This window comes from Plenodomus lingam, assembly GCF_022343315.1.
Source record: "Plenodomus lingam strain CAN1 chromosome Unknown contig_21, whole genome shotgun sequence".
NCBI lineage: Eukaryota > Fungi > Ascomycota > Dothideomycetes > Pleosporales > Leptosphaeriaceae > Plenodomus > Plenodomus lingam.
In genome coordinates, this window is record NW_027093938.1 from 1,455,860 (window position 1) to 1,475,830 (window position 19,971).

The 19,971-nt window shown below is 47.0% G+C and overlaps 4 protein-coding genes across 4 annotated transcripts; 1 reads left to right on the forward strand and 3 right to left on the reverse strand.

Moving 5' to 3' along the window:
* Positions 1-825: 825 nt before the first annotated feature.
* On the reverse strand, positions 826-3,065 carry IAQ61_005362 (uncharacterized protein; the record flags this gene model as incomplete). Its single annotated transcript, XM_066096768.1, has 2 exons — positions 826-2,307; positions 2,388-3,065. 2 exons carry the CDS (start codon positions 3,063-3,065, stop codon positions 826-828), a joined length of 2,160 nt encoding a protein of 719 aa, XP_065953463.1.
* Positions 3,066-4,588: 1,523 nt separating this feature from the next.
* Positions 4,589-6,437, forward strand: IAQ61_005363 (uncharacterized protein; the record flags this gene model as incomplete). Its single annotated transcript, XM_066096769.1, has 5 exons — positions 4,589-4,681; positions 4,930-5,181; positions 5,260-5,342; positions 5,665-5,838; positions 6,329-6,437. Coding segments are annotated over 5 exons (711 nt in total), but the record flags the coding sequence as incomplete, so codon positions are not given.
* A 683-nt stretch (positions 6,438-7,120) lies between these two features.
* IAQ61_005364 (uncharacterized protein) lies at positions 7,121-11,254 on the reverse strand. The gene is made up of 4 exons (XM_003837563.2): positions 10,384-11,254; positions 8,642-10,325; positions 8,502-8,588; positions 7,121-8,447 (listed from the first exon to the last, which is right to left on the reverse strand). Exons 1-4 carry the CDS (start codon positions 10,896-10,898, stop codon positions 7,533-7,535), a joined length of 3,201 nt encoding a protein of 1,066 aa, XP_003837611.2. The 5' UTR covers positions 10,899-11,254; the 3' UTR covers positions 7,121-7,532.
* Positions 11,255-15,923: 4,669 nt separating this feature from the next.
* On the reverse strand, positions 15,924-19,863 carry IAQ61_005365 (uncharacterized protein). The gene is made up of 3 exons (XM_066096770.1): positions 18,328-19,863; positions 17,475-18,253; positions 15,924-17,404 (listed from the first exon to the last, which is right to left on the reverse strand). The coding sequence occupies exons 1-3, from the start codon at positions 18,951-18,953 to the stop codon at positions 16,551-16,553; spliced, it is 2,259 nt and encodes a 752-aa protein (XP_065953465.1). The 5' UTR covers positions 18,954-19,863; the 3' UTR covers positions 15,924-16,550.
* Positions 19,864-19,971: the final 108 nt, after the last annotated feature.

Sequence of the window (19,971 nt, forward strand, 5' to 3'; positions counted from 1 at the left end):
TGCAATGCGGCTGTCGACCGCCGTCGTGAAACATGCGAACAAGGCGAAATATCTTCGCCACGGCCAGCCACCCTCTGGAGCGCAACCGGGCGCGACCGTAGCGGCCATGGAAATCTAGCCATGAGCGCCATCAAACCGAGCTAACAGTGGCGACAACATCTGGAAGAGAGAGACATGGCCTTATCTAGAGTACAAGGCCAGCAATTTGCCTGAAGGTGAAATGATGACTGAGAGGTGACATGTCTGGTCACTGGATTGTCCGGACCGGCGTGCAGGCCTTCTTTTGCAGAAGGGCTTGGCGAGACTAGTCCGCTTCGAGAAAGTGGGGTGGGGCTGCATCCCGCCGTGGCCGCCAGCCGTCATGAATTGATGAAATTCATCCATGGCTTCATCGTCTCCGACGGCTACCACGTGATACATCTCATGCATCTTGCGTTTACCCATTTACAGTCCTTTGCTTGTGACGGATCCAGGCGATTGATCTGCGGTCTGCCAAACAGTCTTTCGAAGACCCATCTTTGTTCCGAAGCTTTCCGCGTGTCGGAACGAACTCATCGAACTACCGCTATACCGTACAACATTCAAGTACCTCGACGTCAGCTCACCTCATCAACATGGAGAAAGCAATCTGACACCAGCACGATACATTCAACTTGACAGACCGATTGGTTGATTACAGCTCTGACATGATTATATACTATTCAAAACATCCAGGTAATTTCTACCGGCAACCCATCTACGTTGCTGTACACAGGGGGTTACCTATGGCTATCCTCCCCATCCCTCTTCTCTCTTCTTGCAAGCCTATGATATTACTGCAACCCCTCACAAATTAATCCACCTTGCCATCCACCTCCTATTAACCTCCTTTGCCTCATCCACGAGTCCAATATCCAGCAACATCTGCACACTTCCCCTCACCGCACTCTCCAACGCACTAAACACCCAACTGTGCGTAAAACCTGTCACTAAGGTCAGTCTGGATCTCTTACGCATCAACCATTTATTAAGAAAAGGACACAATGGCAACTCACTCGTATGCTCCCCAATAAACACAGTGTTAAACTCCGTCTGCCAAAATGCCGGCAAATACAGCTGCTGCTGCGGCACAATCGGCACCGCCCAACTGCCCGCATGATGCTCATCCTGCTCCCAACAATGCCTCTCATAATTCCCCGTCCACGCCTCATCCGCCACTGGCCCGTGAATCTCCACCATTGCCCGCTGAATGTACGCAATGTGTTCTTCGACGGGCATCGCGCACGCCGCTACCGCATCGCTCGACGAAATGTAGCTCGTCAACATGGTGCCGGGCCCAGTGGCGTTGATGTGGTGCGAGGGATAGCAGATTTGCCCAATGCCGTAGGTTGAGGTGCGGCCGCAGCCGCCAAGGATGGGTTCCGGGAGGTGTTCCCAGAAGCGGGTCGAGTATTGCATGGCTACTTTTACGGCGCCATCAAACACTGTACGTTGGATTGCGCGGGTCATGAGGGAGGAGTGTGGGGGGAGGGTCCAGAAGCGTAAGAGGGGGAAGGGTACCGAGTTGAAGATGTAGTCGAATTCTTCGGTTGTAGTCGTGTTTTTATCCCAGGGGGAACTTCCGGTGCGTCGAGAGAATACAGTGACTGTGTTGGTGTCGGCGTTGTGCTTGACGCCGTGCACTTTGGTTAGGAACGAGGTGCGGCTGTCGACCAAGGGGTGGAAGGCCTCGGGCAATCGACTCATGCCTTTATCAATGGTGAGCCATTTATCGGCCATGAAGTAGACGGTTTCAAACTCCCACATGGGCCACGAGACCGCCGTTGTGGTCACTTGATCTGTGATGTTGGCGTCGTAACCCATGGCGTACCGGAGGTATTCTACTTCACTAAAGTCCAACATGCCTTGTTCTACCGCTTGCTTGTGTGCGCGGAAAATGTCTCTGGCATAGAAGCGCACTCGTTCTGGAGTTAGGGCTTTGAAGTCGTCGAGAGCCGCCATGGCTTCGTAGACGGCCGTTGCATTGGAGTATGTGGCGTTTGGATTGTCGAGCAAGGAGGGGTTGAGTTGGGTTTCCAAGCGCCCTGGCACAGTACCGTCGGGGCGGCGCTTGGTAGTTGCTACCGGGGCATTTGTGCTGGTTTGGATCCAGGGAACAAATTTTACTTGAAGGGCAGGATCGTTGTCTTTGTTTATTTCGTTGAGGATGTCGGCAAGCTGGAAGATCATCTTTTGGTCTTCGATTGCCAATGTCTCGTTGGTCTCCGGATCAGTCATAGTGTAAGGGAACCGCATAGGGCCCATTTCGTGATATTGGTAGTCTTCTGGCTTCGTGTTGTTGAGGTAGGCTGTGTACATGCGGCCACCCAATCGGTCTGACGACTCAAGAATTTTCCAATTATGGATACCCACCGACTCCAGGATAAGCTAAGAACGATGAATGTATTAGCAATCATCCACACTTCAAGATTGATAACATCCAGATGTAAGATTTGAAAGTAACTCACTGCTGTCGTCAGCCCGGAAATTCCACCACCCAGAATCGCAAATTTCTTCTCCTTGGTCGCAGCAACGAAGGTCTCATTCGCATTCTTTTGTTTCAGATACTCGACCCCATCAAACCAGGGTCCCATTGGATCAGATATTTCCGCAAACGTAGCCCTCTTCTTCACCCTCCTAGTCTTGACCGTATACTCCCTTGACCGCCCCACAATCTCATCACCCACGAACGCATGCAGACAGCCCTTTTCAATCTCCTCGGGAACTCTCCACACAAATTTGGTAGGTTGGCTGTCTTTCCACTCTGCGTGGCGCTTTGCCAGTGGGTGCTCGCCAACGTGTGTACTTCCGATGTGATGTGCGACGTGCTGTCGAGTCTGTATATCGCAGTCGCCATAGGCAATGTCGAGTTCACCGTTGATATTTCTGTTGTAGACTACATTGATATTCTGCACGCCGCTTCTCTCCACCTCGAAGGGTCCGCTGAAAGATAGATGAGGAGTCGGCAGGGGCTCTGCAAGGACTTGCCCAGGGAATGACAACAAAGTCACAGCCGCAGCTGAGATGGTAGCGAATCTTAGCACCATGATATCTTCCTGAAGGATTAATCTGGTAACTTCTTTGACGAGAGAAAAAAGATCCCCCAAAGCCCGGGCAAATGGTCTCTTTATACCATCCCTCCCTTCCCGCCACCTCTAACGAAGTTTTCCACTGCGCTGCCTTCGCTAACACAGCTTGAACGCACATCCATGATCGTGTCCGCCGTCAAGTACCTACCAGTATCTAGTCAGCGTACCTAGATGCATCCGATCCACTCCATCCCTCGGCGCCAAGTCGCCGCGATAGGTACCGGTACGTTACCTAATCCACCTTGCACCGCGATATCTCCAATCCAACTGCAGTGGCAACATCCACCTCCCACGCAGCCCACCCCCCCGCTAGAGCGCAGCAGCCAGAAACCCGTCTTGCTGGTTGGAAGCTTCGGAGTCGTGTGTAGGATCTAGTAAGTGTTGCCGTTGGACCAAGGAGCCGAGATTGCCCCGGCGAGTCCATCAAGGTACATGCGAGGCTTGTCGTTTTGCCTGGATTGGCATACTGGTGTGGAACAAAAAAATCATCGACGACGAATTCATGGGCGAGAAGTGCCGTGCCTGCATCTGAGGGAAGGCACAGGATGCGCGCGACTCCGAGCATGACGACGCCCGACGCCGTGGTGGTGGGTGTGGATTTGCATCTGGCTGCAGCACGGCATATAGTGTATGTTGTTTTCCACGTGCGATACATGGAACAAATATGGTATATCCCAGCTTCGATAGGATGCATGGCTGGTGGATTGGAAACGATAGGAGGCTTGCCCCCACCACATAATTGTCTATGACATGTGCCATGCCAATATAGTGTGTGACCTCAACTTGTAAAGGGCAAAGAGATGTCCTCCATACGGTACTTAATCGAATGTTGACACTTTAGCAGGGTGTATTGAACCTCGGCCATAGTGTTAGCCCCACCTGACTTCCGTGGCTGCAGTGAAAGAGCTGCCGGTGAATAGCTAATCCCTTGAGTTTATCAGGCGTAGCTTCACGTGGGTTACGTACAAAGCTTGTTCTATTCACTATATACTGTATTTACAGATTGTATGTCCCTTTTGGGTAGCATGGCGTAGTGAGGGTAGACCTGACTCTTGACAAAGTGAATGATCGAGTCACGTGGTTAGTACGTGGGTCACAAAGACAGCAAGATCAGTTTCTGATGTATCTAGCCCATTTCTTATCTTGCTCTGTATGCTAAAAGGCATGTCGGGCATTGCATGAATCAATGGTAGAAGGAACTATACTTATCTATGTGGCCCATTGTCTGGGCGCTACTCATATGACAGAGTTATTTGGCCCATGTTAAAGTCCTCTAATACTCAAGTAACGAGTAAAGGGTAGCTTTTGTCACGTCTAGAGCAACCAATGCTGGACTGCGTAGAAATGAGTGCGTCGAATTGGTAGTCTTTTTTTGGATACTGCTTAGACATATCTTCACTGGTGTATTTGATAGTCGAAATTTCGAGATTTGAGCAAAGTTAGAGATGAAAAAAAACAACAGCTTGAAACTATTAGCTTAGTACCGCGTCTCGTTTAACATGCCTTCGTACAATAGTGATCCTGTAATCGACGAAGCTAAGGCTCCGGAACGCGACATATTCCAGTGCAACTTGGTACATTTAAGTTAAGGGGCATTAAATATAGGACTGTAAATATAATGTTTATCAACGCAAATAACTTTGATAGGAGAGTAAAAGAGGTGTATGCCAATGACATTGAATTGATATAATTGTAAACGAGTGTATTGCGTTAAGCAGTTGTGGTTCAAGTGTCCTAACCATCCTCCATCCAACCACTTTCATCTCGAATTGGAGCCAGCATCCTGCGAAATCTGCATTTATTTGCAGTTGTTAGACCATAGGAACTTCCCAACAGCCTTGCGCTGGGCACTGCCAAACCCAGCATCAACCCTGTCCGTAATGCCATTGAATCCATAAGCATTGGTAATGCAATAGCAGGTGTAGACAAAGTGAAAGCCGCCATTGTCAAAGCCTCCATCAAGCCTCCTTCCATCAAGTCTCTGACAATCATCATTGATACGGGTCCTGATGATGTCTCGCTGGGCCTGGGTGCAGTCGACTCCGCCGAAACAGTTTCCCTCGTAGCGAGCCTCGTAAGCTGAAACGGATGAGAGGACTGAGGTAAGGAGGGCAATTGAGGAGAACTTCACTGTTATAGATGTCAGACATAGGTTTCGCCAGGGGAAGCAGAGGAACAAACTGATGAATTGTTTTTGGGGCGTGGTATAGCCGAAAGCTTTCGATTGCTGAGCTGGTGAGATGTCGATGAGAAGGAAGATGATTGATGTTTGTTGTTGTGATGGAAGATGGCCGTCCAGATGCACAGTTTATATATTTCTGAGCCGCTCAATACAGTCGAGTGTACATGACATTGATTGATTAATAGTATCTAACGAATTGTGCTGTAAGGTAAGTAGGCCACACTGCGTAAGGTAAGTGGACCGTATTGCCCAAGAGCTAAGCCCGATCATGACCAGGTATGCTAGTAAAACAAAGAGATATAACATCTAAGCCTGAGGAAAAGGAATCTTGTTCGCAAGAGAAGAAAAAACATCAAGTGACTTAAAGCTTAGTAGTGAAATGACCGCTGAAACAACTGTAAATCCTATCGCAGCATCATCTAAGCTATCCACAATCTTCCATCAAGACTGGGCCAACACAATCTCAGTTATCAGCGTTGAATATGGCGGCGACGCAGCTAAGGAGGATTTCCAGCCGGGCTATAGAGGCTTTAGACAGCCCCTTAGAACGTAAGTCTTCACTCGTATTCACGCGCTGCTGGATCTCGTTGCGGTAGACTTACCTAAATCTCTATCATCGTTAGAAATTTCTTAGGCGCCAGTGCAAGAGCCAGTGGAGGTTTGTGAAGTTGAAGTCACATTAGCAAGGTAGTATCTAGCAAGATAAGGCGTAAAAAGACCCTGAACTTTGCATACTGCTTAAAAGATTCCCGCTTGTACAACAGGGTTACTACGATAACGCATACCTTACCCCAGTTGTGCAGCGCATTGTTTAGTTTTAGAATTCACAGCCATAGGAGATTGTATAGTTATAGTATTAGAGCTAATAACAACGAAGCAGGTATACGCACACGCTGCGTTGACAAGAATGCATGGCTAGTGCCTAAAGAAACTTGTCTTATTAAGAAATTTATTAACATAACGTGCTATTCCTTGTCTATAAAGGAATCAACTGTGAAACCTATAACTTTAGTAAGTTCCTTTGCTAACTTCTATTCAGCAGACAGAAGCTCTTTCTGTGTAGCGTCATCACGAAGAGCAAGAAGCAGGTGGATTTAGGCGTTGTACGGCGTTGTCAGCACAACTCATGTATCGTAGACACTGAATGAGGGTATAGATGCCGTGATATCACAGTATCAATACCAGGACCTTATAGCGTCACGGATTTGGAACTTTACCAACCTCAGGGACATTATTCACTTATGAGCAAATTCAAGGAAGACGCGCGTTCATAAAGCAAACTCTCTTATTAAGCTCTTAGCCAGCGAAGCCTGTTAAATATCAGCACGCGAGTAGGGAGCTAGTCAACAAAGCCTTAATAAGAGTTGACAAGCAAGGGCCGAGAAGCTCAAGGGTTCAATTACATCCGACATACCACAGAAACTTAGGGGTATAGGTATCCTGGTAATTAAGATAGAAATATAGTTTAATAATGTAACCTAATTTGTGTACAGCATGTTGTGGATACCTTGCGGCAAGTTTAAAGGCGTGCAGAGTTAGCAGTGGAAGTACAATGATGGATGATTAGCGAAAGTTTCACAAAAAATGGACAGAAAGCGTGAGGTAACTTCCTTCTGCACCCCCATATTTAATTAGCATAAGTGCCAATATCCTACTGCATAGATGAAGGGCCAGGGCAATGAGCAGTGTCGTATTCTGTTTCTAGTGCATGTGTTTAAAATAAGGTCTAATAAGTTAATTCCAGGGCTGGGGGCAAGTTACGGGATAGACTGGGCCAAACAACTCTGTAGGCCACAGGATTGTTTACTAGTAATACTGGAGTGTTGTGAGGACGTGGATATATCTAGACTCTTGTGGGCTATGGCTTCACACAAACAGCCTGATGCGACCCAGTGATTAGCGCTCGAAGCGATAGGGAACGCAATAGTCACTCAGTAAGATAAATCATGAGGTCACTCAGTGTATGGTCCGAAGATCATTCTTTCCAATAATTCATTCAAAGGAGCGTGGTATCATATGCTACTAAATGGACCCGAGAGCAGGGATGCATGTAACGAGCAACGTCACTCTCCATGACTACTTGGCCTGGTTACGGGGCTTCCCGTCACACAGTGCCAAAGCAATTTAGACCTCGACTCGTCTTATTTGGCAACTCACCCCCGATTCTTGCCTTTTGATGAGAAAACGGAGCTCGGGTGAGCTTCTTTCCTCCACCATGAACTGTATCCGTATTCATGAGCCACTCACACTTTCTCTGTCAATCTTGAATCCTCGGTGTAATAGCGACCAAAGACACGGTCTTGTATATCCATATTCTTGTCAACCTTGCCAGTGGCTGCGCGTGCCTGACGACGGAAGTAGACACGCTTACACCATTTCCAAGATTCGGCTCCCGCAAAAAAGATGCCTGCGGCGACGAACACAATGCCCCATTCCCAGGAGATGGGAGCGTGCTTGAAGACGACAGTGTTGAGCTTGGGAATGTAGATGAGGGGGAAGAGAGTAGCGAATCCGGCAAACACGGCCCAAAAGAGGAACTGGTTGCGCCAGACGTCCAGCATCCACTGCGTGAAGTAGCGCTTCGACCCGGGTTGCATGCGGAAGAAGGATCGACGCATGTCAATCATCTCCCAAGCCAAGAACAGAGCAAACCAAGTGAGACAGGCGAAGGTAGTGGCGCGGGCGCGGAAGACAAGCTCGCAAGACTCGTTGTACGACTCGTTGCAGCCACTGCCTAGTTGGCCATCTCCGAAGCCGAACACGACGAGAACAAAACTGGCCAAGCAGAGAAGCGTGATCCACAATCCGTAAACGACCATGTCGACAAGGAACTCCATGGTGAAGATTCCAGTCTTTAGTGACTGGGGTGGGCGTTGTAGAATGTCTGGTACAGCTCTTTCAAAACCTAGACCCATATCAGGCATTCCAGATGTTGCCATGATAATCCAGACGACCTGAACTGGCGCCAAAGGGAATACAGATAAGCCGGTGGAATCTTTGAATGCTAAACCAACCAATAGCGTTCCAGCCTGGGCAACGTTTTCCGCGAGGACGTGAAGCACGAACTTTTGGATATTGTCGAATATACGCCGACCCTCCTCGATGGCAGCCAAGATCGATGCGAAGTTGTCATCGGTCAATACGATGTCCGAAGCTTCCTGTCCAATAGTTAGTAAAGCGCCCAAGACCAGACTGGTGCTTCATCCTCTTACCTTTGCAACATCTGAACCAGCTTGGCCCATGGCAATGCCTACGTCTGCGCGCTTGAGTGAAGGCGAGTCGTTTACACCATCACCAGTCTATTGAACAAATTAGCCATGATGTTGGGGACAACATGCAACAATAGACGTACCATGGCACAAAATCTCCCCTTTCGATGCAGAGCCTCAATCATACGGACCTTGGTACTGGGCGCGCATCGCGCTACCACCAAAGGCAAGACAGGTAGCTCATCAACTTGATCATCCGTTAGGCTATCAAACTCGGTAGCAGTCATGACCAACGACCGGGCAACATCGCTGGAAATACGTTTCAGGCGATCGGCTGAAGGCAAGATACCAACCTCAATCGCAATGGCCTTGGCCGTCTCGGGATGATCACCAGTGAGCATGTGAACTTCGATTCCTGCTTCATGGCATTGACGCACGGCAGGTGCAGATTCTGGGCGAGGCGGATCGTAGAGCCCAATGAGACCACGGAAAACCAAATCCGATTCAACGGAAGCGCGATCCACTTCGGCATTTTTCTCCACCTCATGCGGGTACTCCTTACTTGCCAGAGCCAGCACACGTAGTCCGAGACCAGCTAAAGCCTCCATATTCTGCAGGATCTCGTTGCGGAACTCTTCGGTAACTGGGTTCGATGTCCCGTCATCGTCGGTCAGATATGTGGTGCAGTTCTGGATGACTCGCTCGACGGCGCCTTTTGTGAAGACAAAAGTTCCGCTTGCGTGTTTCATAATGACGGACATACGTTTGACATCGGAGTCGAAGGGAAGTTCCACCAGGTCCTGCCACTCGGGTGAATCACCCTTGACGAGCTCCTCACGGTTCATGCCGAATCGGGCAGCGAACACCTGAATGGCGATTTCCGTGGGATCACCGTGTGCTTGCCACGCGCCATCGTGGTTCTGCTTGACAGCAGCCAGGTTAGCTAGAGACGCGGTGTTGAGAAAGTGCTGGAAGCGACCGTGCTTGTGGCTTGAGATTTGGTCAGACGAGACGGCGTTGCCGCAGGCAGCACCGCCGGCCTTGAGATCCATGGTCTGGGGTGGCTCGGAACCAAATCGAATATCGCCTGCTGTTGGATCTTGCGGGGCAGTCGAGTTCTCCACTGTGTATGTTCCCACGCCTGGAATCCACGCACCGCGAGCAATCATCTTGCCCTGGGTCAGCGTTCCTGTCTTGTCAGAACAGATATCAGTCACTCCTCCCAAGGCCTCTAACGATTTGAGATTCCGCACAATGACATTTCGCTTGACCATGCTCTTCGTTCCAGCAGCCATCGTGATGGTAAGCACGACTACCAGACTGGCGGGAATCATAGAAAGCCCAGTGGCAACTGCGTAAATGACGACTTCTTGACGGGAGTCGAACTTGTTAGCCGCCAGGACGATGATAGCACACAACACCGCTATACCAAACAGCAAGATTGCCAATTTGGACAACTTTCTTTGCAATGGGGTTCCTACGTTCACACCAAGGAAGCGTCCAATGGCGTCGGTAGTGGTCAGAGTGTACGCTTCCACGTAACGATGAGGCTTTGCTTTGCCGTTCTCTTTGCGTTTGACAGGGCGGACCTTTGACTTTGTCTCTCTGAGCTGGACAGCGATGGCACCAATTTCCGTGAATTGCCCGGTAGCAAATACAACGCCTTTGGCACGCCCCTTGGTGACGTTTGAAGAACTGTAGGCAACATTGAGGCGATCACCAGGGCCAGTCTTTTCAGGAAATGTGCCGTTCTCTTGTTTGCGGACCGGAAGCGATTCACCAGTGAGTAATGCCTCGTCTGTCTCGAAATTGACAGCATCAAAAACCCTATCGTCATGTTAGCTGGGTGATTGCACTCTTAAAGATCAAGTAGCGCTGAACGAACCTCATATCGGCAGGAATGGTATCGCCAGTCTTCACCTCGATTACGTCGCCGGGCACAACCTCGATCGAGGGTATAGTGACTTGCTGGCCGCCACGGATCAGACGAGCGGTGGGTGAGCTCAAAGAGCGCAAGGAATCCATGGTCTTCTCGGCAGAGTACTCTTGGAAGAATCCGACCACAATGTTGAGTACAATGACGGCGGTGACGACACCACCCTCGATCCATGAGGAGATCCCGAAACTGACGGCCATGGCAAGAATCAAAACCAAGGTCATGGCGTTGGCTACCTGGGCGACGAGAATCTTGATGGGCGAAACGCCCTGCATTTCACCAAGCTCATTGGGCCCATATTCTTCGAGACGACGGCGTGCTTCAGCATCATCCAGGCCATCCCAGGTTGCAGTCTTGAGTTCCGCCACAGTCTGCTCTAGGGTCAGACTATGAGGCGGAAGTGACAGCGGTGTATTGGACTGCCCGCTGACATGGTCCTGAAGCGGATTTTGTTTTTTGCCCATTGTGGTATCAAGGCTGGGCCTAGTTGTCGAGTCTTGTCCGACTGATTCTGACTGGTTTTATAGCGAAAGTTCAAGTAAGCTTCTTGCTTGTGTCCTCCGGACGGCTGTAGGGGCCGTAGAGGTGAAGGTTGAGATAGTTGTTGATTGCGAACTCCATGAAAACTTCAGTAGGGGTGGGTGGAACAGACTACTCCTCCCAATTCGTGCCGTGATTGGCTAGGTAGTGGTTGATGCTTTGGGGGGTGATGGATGATAAGAGCAGCGAAGAGTTTGATTGAGAGCAGGTAGGACTGCTGAGCGTGGAGTTTGCTTTTGACTGAGAACGTCGGCTACAACAGAGAAAGTTGGTGAAAAGGGTCGAGTTTGTTGACGCTTCCCTACTGTAGCTTATGTATCTGCGCGAAGGTATCCATGGCCGCTAGAGACCCATGCCAAGAGCTTGGCTCTGAAATCTCCTCTTCGGCCAAGTTAGTGCGGTGTGACTGGAGGGGATCATCGACTTCACACGGCATCGCATTGCAGCAGAGGTGAAAAAGCAACCGAAAGTGCACCCGCAATTGCCGCCTCTTTTGTTGCAGTCTTGCCTTGTCACCCGCTTTGGTGTCGTTTCTCTTTGACGACATCTGTGGCCCCAAGCGATGCATTCGGCGGCGGTGGTGGTGGTGGTGGTGGAATGCATGAACGACATACCCAATGCGGTTAGCGTGGCTCGCGTAGCTTGAGCCACCCCACACAACATCGAACAAAACACCCGGTCTTGCAACTTCGCCATCCATTCATTCTCTCGTCCATCTATCTCACCGCTCAACCGACTTCGGTTTCATCCAAGACGAGTAAATGCGCACTGCCGAAAACTTCGAGGATGGCCTCAGACAAGGACTTGTGGCGCATGTACCGAACACGACACGTGCGTAAGTCTGAAAGATTTTCCATGGACGGGTGGCGGTGCGGTGCTGGTGAAAGAAAGTTTGCCATGACGCTTGCCAAGGCTGACTAACGCGTTTGGCACCACTAGTGCCGTGACAGGGGAAATGCTAATTGTCCTCGCCACAATAGACTAATCGTCCTCGCCCTAAGCACTTAGCGCCAGATACCCCGGCCGCCTAGCAAATTAGTAGCAAGCTAAGGTAGCACTAACTGTATCGTGCTTTTAAAACGTAAATATCTAGTAAGGAAAAATTCTATAGATAAAAAAATTAAGCGAGCAGTAGTAGGATTGTAGCGGATAACTATCTTAGTAGTTAGTAGCAAGTTAAGTAGGTAGAGGATAAGTATTACTTATATTCACCCACTAGTTTCTAACCTGTACGTGATAGCGTAGTACTAACAGGCGACGCGTTTAGCTAAAATAGGTGCTAAACTCTAGAGCGTGTTTAAGATATCGTGATATTTTTTATGGTATTAAGCTCTATAGAAAATTTTTACCCCCTAGTCTAGTCCTATTTAGGAACCTACTAGTCTTATCTAACCTATTTAGGTTATAGCTAGTCCTATCTAAGTTAGATTTAGTCTGTGTATTTAGAGTAGAACACCAAAACTTCTAACTATAACCCTTACCTCTACCCTCTACCTCTACTATAAGGGAAGTGCTAATTGTCCTTGCTATAATAGACTAATCGTCCTCGCCCTTCCTAATAGGGAAGCGCTAAGGGGTAATTACCTAAGTACTCTATCTTGGCGTTGTATGTAATTTTCTATAATATAAGGAGATACAATACCTACCTAATTTACTTTGTAGCTATTGCTAGTAGTAAAGTTGCAGCTTTTGCTAGCAAACCTAGGGTAGGAGTAAAGGATATACTACGTGATTATATTAACTATATAGCTATATTTTAGCCCTTATACTTAAAAGTTTATAACACGTAATATAACGCCTAGGTTAGCTATAAGCTACTATAGTACTCTAGCTCTAGTAGAGTACTAGTAATAGTATAGGGATTTAGTGTATAAGCTAGTTACTATAGAGTAAGTAGTTAAGCTAGTAACAAGTGCTTAATATATTAGGATACTAGCGACTATAGGTAGGCCTATTACCTACCTGCCTGCCTGCCTATTAGATTACTAAATTACCTACCTAGGAGCTAATTTTAGTAGTTATAACTAGTAGGTAGGTTAATATATTAACCTAACTACTAATATTAAGGCTAGTAATAGTACTACTATATAGCTAACTATAGCAAGGGCTATAGTTAAGCTATTAGAGCCTAGTAAGGATAAGGAGCTAGGTAAATTACCTGCTGCGGGTAGGGTAGCTATAGTAGGTAGGGTAAGGGTTATAGTATAGGTAGAGGTTAGGGCTATAATTAGGGTAGGCGAGGGATAATATATACGTGCTTAGTAGGCTACTATTACCTTATATAAGCTAGTATCGCAGTAGGTAGTAAGGCTAGGTAGTTATTATTAATCTACTTAGCTAAAGTAGGGTCGCGCTAGTTACTAGACTAGCCTGCGCCCTTGTAGTAAGATTTTTTAGCGCGTAGTTTAGTAATAATTATCTATAGCTTGTAAGGAGTAGCAGTAACTTTAAGGTAAGGAGCCTAGCTACGATTAACCTACTAATATAAGTAGTAATCTACTACCTGTAGTACCTTTAAATAAAGCTCTAGATCTACTAAAAAATACTAATATAGTATACTAAGCGTCCTACTATATTAGTTAGTATACTGCAAGAACTTATAGGCACTATTAAGCTACTACTTACGTAGCTTAGTACGCGTATAAGCTAGGTTATTTGCTATTATTATAAGTGTATACTAGGTTATACGCCTAAATACTACTAAAAATATTAGGTTATAATAGTTAAATTAAAGCTAGAAGTTCTTAATACTATTTATTAACCTTACGTGCTTTACGTGCTCCTTATAGAATAGGCGGAGCCTTTAAAATAGCGTAAGGAGGTTAGCTTAACTATCTTGTAGCTACTCCTTAATAACGTGGTGCGCTCCCTTAACTTTACTTATTATAGTAAGCTAGAAATAAGGGTGCTTATTAATGTAATAACTTATAATCTTAGTAGAGTAGTTATTAAGCTAATACTACTAGAGGTAGGTAGTTATAGTAGCAGATCTTTGCTTGCATAACAGTAGATTAGCTAAATAGTTAGCTTTAGTAGGTAAGGCAATAAGGTTGTAGTATAGCTGCAAATATTTAGTAGTGCTATTATTATTAACCTAGGTGCAACCCTTGCAACGCTGCCTAAACTCTGCTAAAACTTTTAACTATAGATATAATAGAACGTCCTTATTTATATACTAGTAGTAGATAATAACTCTAGGCGTGTTAAATACCTAATCTAACGCATTTAGAAATACTAGATTATAATTAATAGCCTAAAATTATACTACAATACTATAGGAGTTAAGGAGCTTATAGAGGTTTTAGAGCACCTATAAGAATATAGCCTTATCTTAGTTATAGATTATTACTACCCTAAGCTAGATTATCTTGTTATTACTACCTAAGCTAATAAAATTAACAAGAGGAAAGCGGTATTTATTTGTCTTAAAGGTGCAGTTAATAAGGAGGATATTAGGCGACTCCTAGAATAGCTAAATAGAGTTAGGATAGAAAAATATAATAGAGGTAATATAGCTATCTGCGTTAATACTATAACTAAAAGTTTTAGTATTCTAAATTAGTAGTAGAAATTCTAAAGCACAGACGCAGTCTAACCTTAGTAAGACTAGTATATCCCTAAAGAAGCCTAGCTTAGGGGGAAATATTTTTTATAGATTGTAACACTATAAGAAATATTAAAATACTACTTACTAATACTAATAGTTTCCCTTATCTATCTTCTCTACTAACGCCTCTACCTGCATCTAGCTACTTATTCTAGTTACCTAGAACTTGTAATACTTATTCTAAATATCTTTATATAAAAAATACGCGTTAGGATACCTTTCCTATATTAATAGAAGCGCTTGTTTAGAACTGCGCGCTATCTTAAACACGCTCTAGAGTTTAGCACCTATTTTAGCTAAACGCGTTGCCTATTAGTACTACGCTATTATGTATAGGTTAGAAACTAGTAGGTAATTATAGGTAATACTTAGCTTATCCTCTACCTATTTAACTTACTACTAACTACTAAGATCCTAATAGTTATCTACTATAATCTAAAACTTTATTTTATAGTTACACTACGTAGTACTAGTGCCTACCCTTACCTAAACCCTTACTACGCCTACTTTAGGCTTGCCTCCTTACTAATTACACACTATAAGAAGCTAATAACACCCCTTCTTCTACTACTACTACTTATTATAGGCTACCTTATAGGACTTTGCCTACTTATTTATAGCTTAGATAGCCTTATTAAAGCTATTATATATAGCTTCTAGTAGTAGGAGATAGTTACGCTTATAATTTAATAGCTTCTAGAGGTTAGTAAGATTATAGACTCCTTTACTAACCTTACTACGCAGTACTCTATACTTAATCTAGCGAGGCTAGTATTACTTGCAGTGTAGGCAAGGGCCTTATTAAGGGCTAGGCTAAATAACTATAGCTTTAACTAGAATATCTAGCTTAGATTCTAACTTAGATTTAGGCTTAGTATCTAATAGGACTTCTAAATTAAACTCCTTATCTTCCTGCTTATATTAGTAAGATAGATTAGGCTCCTTAATATTAGAATTCTTAGTAAAGGACTTTAGTAAGTCCTCTAAGGTAGCGGGTAATAGTAGCTCTATAGGCTTAATAGAGCCTGCTAACTCTATAGTAGTAGGTAATATTAGTTAGGTTAGGGGCGACATATTTAAGCAATAAGAAATTAGATATTTAGGCGTGTTTTAGTAGGATCCTATTACTATATAATATTTATATATTAGGTTAAATAGCCTTACTACTACTTATTTTTTACTGCTAGTCTACTTTACCGTATACCTAGAATTTTTCCTTACTAGATATTTTCTATCTAATACATTTTAAAAGCACAATATAGTTAGTACTACCTTGGCTTGCTACTAATTTGCTAGGCGGCCGGGGTACCCGGCGCTAAGTGGTAAGGGCGAGGACGATTAGTCTATTGTGGCGAGGACAATTAGCACTTCCCCTACCGCAACCCTTACCTCTACCACAACCCTTACCTCGCCCATCGCAGCCACTAATAGCTTAACCTTGATATCAGCAGTTAGGTTAATATAATCACGTGGTATATCCTTCACTCCCACCCTAGGTTTGCTGGCGAAAGCCGCGACTTCACCGCTGGCGACAGCCGCAAAGCGAATTGGGTAGGTATTGTATCTCCTTGTATCATAGAAAATTACATTCAACGCCGAGACGGAGTACTTGGGCGATTACCCCTTGGCGCTTCCCTATTAGGAAGGGCGAGGACGATTAGTCTATTGTGGCGAGGACAATTAGCACTTCCCCCGTGACAGCCGATGCTTGCCCCACGCTCTCCGCTCAACGCAAACTCCACAGGAACCAATCCCCCCCATCGAAAGGAACAGGTGGCGCATGATGAAAGACCGGCCCAGGCAAATGTCGCGGTTTCAAGCCATCGTGACAGCCAAGAACCTCTTCTGGTCTGGAGTCATGAAGAGCGAGAATCCAAAGGTCAACGTGCAGCATGGACTGCGTAGTACCGTTGGCTTCGTTACTCTTTCGGCCGTCATCTAGCGAGTCTAACTGCAATGCGCTGGATCGTCATCTCTCCCCGCCAAAGGAACCTTGCCTATCTTCAAACCAGAGGTTAGCAGGACCGATATCAACATCCAAACGTTCAAAGTCGGTCCCCAGTCCTCGATCATCGTTGCAGATGACGGTCGATGAGCCAGAGGGAAGCTGTGACAGCAATGGCTCATGAGTAGTAGTCTTCATGTTGCCCCGCTCATCGATTCCCTTGGCATCTTGAACTGCAACATCCCCCATGTTTGAGCACGGCCTTTCAACGTCTTGGAACTCTTGAGACCCTACAGTCCGCAGCGTCCAGGTCATCCCCTCGGTTTGCGTTCTTCGTACTCCCACAGCGACCTCCGGGGCTGGCCCGTGAGTGTTCTCTCGAAACAGCTCTCTCGCGGAGGAGATGCACTGCTTACTGGCCTCCTGATCGAAGAGCGCCGCAGCTAGTCCGGGAATCCCAAATCGAGCCTGGACTTGATAGACCTCGTCTGAACTTGCTCGCCATGCCATGATTGCGACACCAGTTGCTAACAGGGCAAACGCCATATTTGCCAATACCAGCGACCACAAGGCTGCAGCAGAAATTTGGCTAATGATACGATTGCTTCGGCGCTGTGACAGCGGACTCGTCTCCGCCACTGTATTGGGTGCCAAAGCCATTACGACCAAACGACTACTTTCGATCTCGTAAATCGTTTTAAACTCGTCCCATGTGGTGGCGGAAAAGGTAAGAGGCGGTATTGCTTTCAAGACGTCGTTGTAATACCCGCTCGTGTACAGCGACGGAAATATCGCATTGCCAGCGACGGTCGAATTGCTGACCGTTTTGTTCATACCTGTGACAACCCCACCCACAAGGGTGTAGTTTACATCGTACACTGAAACACGTCAAGTTAGCCAGGGGTCGTGCAGGACACAGACGTCTGTCGTGCGCACATGAAGGCTTACCGGTCGAGTTACAATGTAGCACCATCTTGTCCCACCAGTCAGTCCTCCACGTCGTCTTATTTGGCAAATCGGGAAAGTCTCTCACGCGTCCAATGACGTCGAGCTGGCCGACCCATTGCCAAGGATTCGACCACATGGCCTTTGCCTCCTCATCAGTTACAGTCGGTGCTATTTCTTCGAGAGTGTTGGTTTTCATGTTAATTTCATCTGACATGAAAGCCTCATTCTCCATCATGTACTTGTGGAAATTGATCGCATTCGTTGCAGCGACCGAGTGTGAAATGTTACCCTGGAAGTCTATTGGTGAACCCCGACTTTTTAGGCAATGGAAGGAGATGCCTTGGCGCGTCAATGACATTGGCACGTCCACAGCGATATCGCAGGCCAACGCAGGAACAGGCTGACATGACGCCGACACGGCAAAACTGGACGCTGTGTAATCGATGTTTGAAGGAGTCTTGAGTGGTCCGAGGATGGCATACTGAGACTTGTTCTCGTCTGTATAATTTAGCAGGTAGTCCTTTGCTGGTATACTCTTCCACTGCCAAAATGTAGAGAGATTGCGCTTGACGAAGAACTGTACCTCCGGATCGACGTAAGAGGAGCATCCCCAGAAATTGATATTCTCCGGTGTGCCAAACGTAGGTCTGCTGTCGAGGCACCACTCGCCCATCCTTCGACTGTTCTGCAATGCATTGGGAGGATCTGGAAATATCTGCGTCATCTCAACGGAGACGGTTGATATGTGCAGGTAACTATCGGCAGCTTGTATGAGGACACTGGCAGTTGATGTCAGTCTCTCATCTTGAGCTAACAAAGGACAAAAGCAGTGCGAAATGACGTGCGTACTTACCTCGTGATTAGAGACAAGACGAGGACAATTGCCGCCGAGCTGAGTATCTTTGCTCGTTCGAGAGAGCCTGGCGTCTGCTTGCGGCGCGTTTTGTGTCTCATACCATCACGGGCATAAGTCCAGAGCGACAGGTAATCGACATTCAGAATTCTCATCAGCAAGCTCATCTGATAGGGGCTAGGGAGATTGTTATCAGGATTCGCCGACGACGAAGCCGCCATCAGTTGTGCGGCACCCCGATACGCAAACATGACCATGATGGCGCTAACAAGCGCAAAGCTGATTGTCGAGGACCAGGACGAGATGAACACCAGGCGTGTTGCAGGGTAGTCGACATAGTAATAGGAAGAGCTGGTGATGTTGATTAGAGGCGGGGCCGGACATATAGCCTCGTGGTGACAGGACAGATTCCTGACCGTTGTGCTGAATACAAGTGCCAGTATGACAATGGTGAAGACAGTCATGGGAAGCACGACCAGTAAGGATGTCAACAGAATTTGTCTCTTGTAAAGCCTCAGTGATGGTAGCGACTTGTACGAGCGCGATGATGATCGCTGCGAGGATTTCTCGGACTGGCTGAAGAGCGTCTCACTCTGTGAGTCCGCCATTGTGTGTGCTTGCTGCATACAACGTCGAAGGGGTATACTGCAAGGCGTTTTAGAAAGAGCACAAAAGGTTTCTGTCTGTCTGGCAGCCCTTGAAAGGGGGCTGGGTGGAGATCTCGAGGTCGAAGAAGACGTCGTCTCTGTTATCAGTTACGTAGGCAGGCTGCGGGCTGAAACAAATATATCTCAGAGAACTCATCCAAGTGTGAACACAGCGACAGAAAGATCAAGCAATCTTCCATGCACGCCCCCCAAAAAACCCCTCCAGCAGCACTCCATTTAAACTCTCCCATTCCCATCCTTCTGGCCCCCTCTCAACCCTGCCTACCACATGCACAACCAAGCCAGCAAGATGCTCAACCACCCACCCAAGACCCCATCCACCCTCAGCTGCACATATTAAAGTCAGACCAGACGCTGACACCAAAATACAGATATGAGGACCTCCAAAGTCAGCCTCCTTGGCAAACTTCCCTTCTTCCCTGCTAATTCGCGACCACCAAACCCGTCCTAATCCCACTTGCCTCGCGCGATACCCGCCCCCCGTCTTGGCACCTCTGCCTTGTTACCAGCACCAGACGAACCAGTGGCTCCCACGCAAAGCAGTGCGATATTGAGCTTACCTACACCCCACCCCAACCCCGGGCGCTGAACTTATTTTTGTTTCCGCCCCCACCCTGCGGGATCGGCAGTGTTTGTTCTTGCCTTGTGCTTGTGCGAGTGAGCGACGGGTTGGCGCAGGAGAGGAGGGGCTGTAATCATGAGAGATATCGGGGGAGGTAGGTAATTGGATGTTTGAAGAAGAGGGTGGCTCTTTGGGGGGGAATGTTCAGCTCGATTACGTCATAGCGAGTTGGGACAGAATACTCTAGTCGATGCTGTGCCGTTATTACTCTACTTTGCATCTGCTCATGCAACAAGTCATGTGGTAAATTTCCTGGCGTATTCTTCAAAAGGACAACCAAACCAATGCACGCTTCGAACAAGTAGGAATCTTGGCCTTTGTCAGTGGTCCAGTGTGTCGGACTGGTAGGACAAA

Bases quoted from the DNA above. Each gene is read 5' to 3' on its own strand.
- IAQ61_005364 (XM_003837563.2), bottom strand. From the start codon at position 10,898: ATGGGCAAAAAACAAAATCCGCTTCAGGACCATGTCAGCGGGCAGTCC. The intron at 10,326-10,383 runs GTTCGTTCAGCG...ACATGACGATAG, and splicing joins ACCATTCCTGCCGATATGAG to GGTTTTTGATGCTGTCAATT. The intron at 8,448-8,501 runs GTAAGAGGATGA...ACTATTGGACAG, and splicing joins CTGGTTCAGATGTTGCAAAG to GAAGCTTCGGACATCGTATT.
- IAQ61_005365 (XM_066096770.1), bottom strand. From the start codon at position 18,953: ATGCAGCAAGCACACACAATGGCGGACTCACAGAGTGAGACGCTCTTC. The intron at 18,254-18,327 runs GTAAGTACGCAC...ATCAACTGCCAG, and splicing joins GTCTTGTCTCTAATCACGAG to TGTCCTCATACAAGCTGCCG. The intron at 17,405-17,474 runs GTAAGCCTTCAT...GACGTGTTTCAG, and splicing joins GCTACATTGTAACTCGACCG to TGTACGATGTAAACTACACC.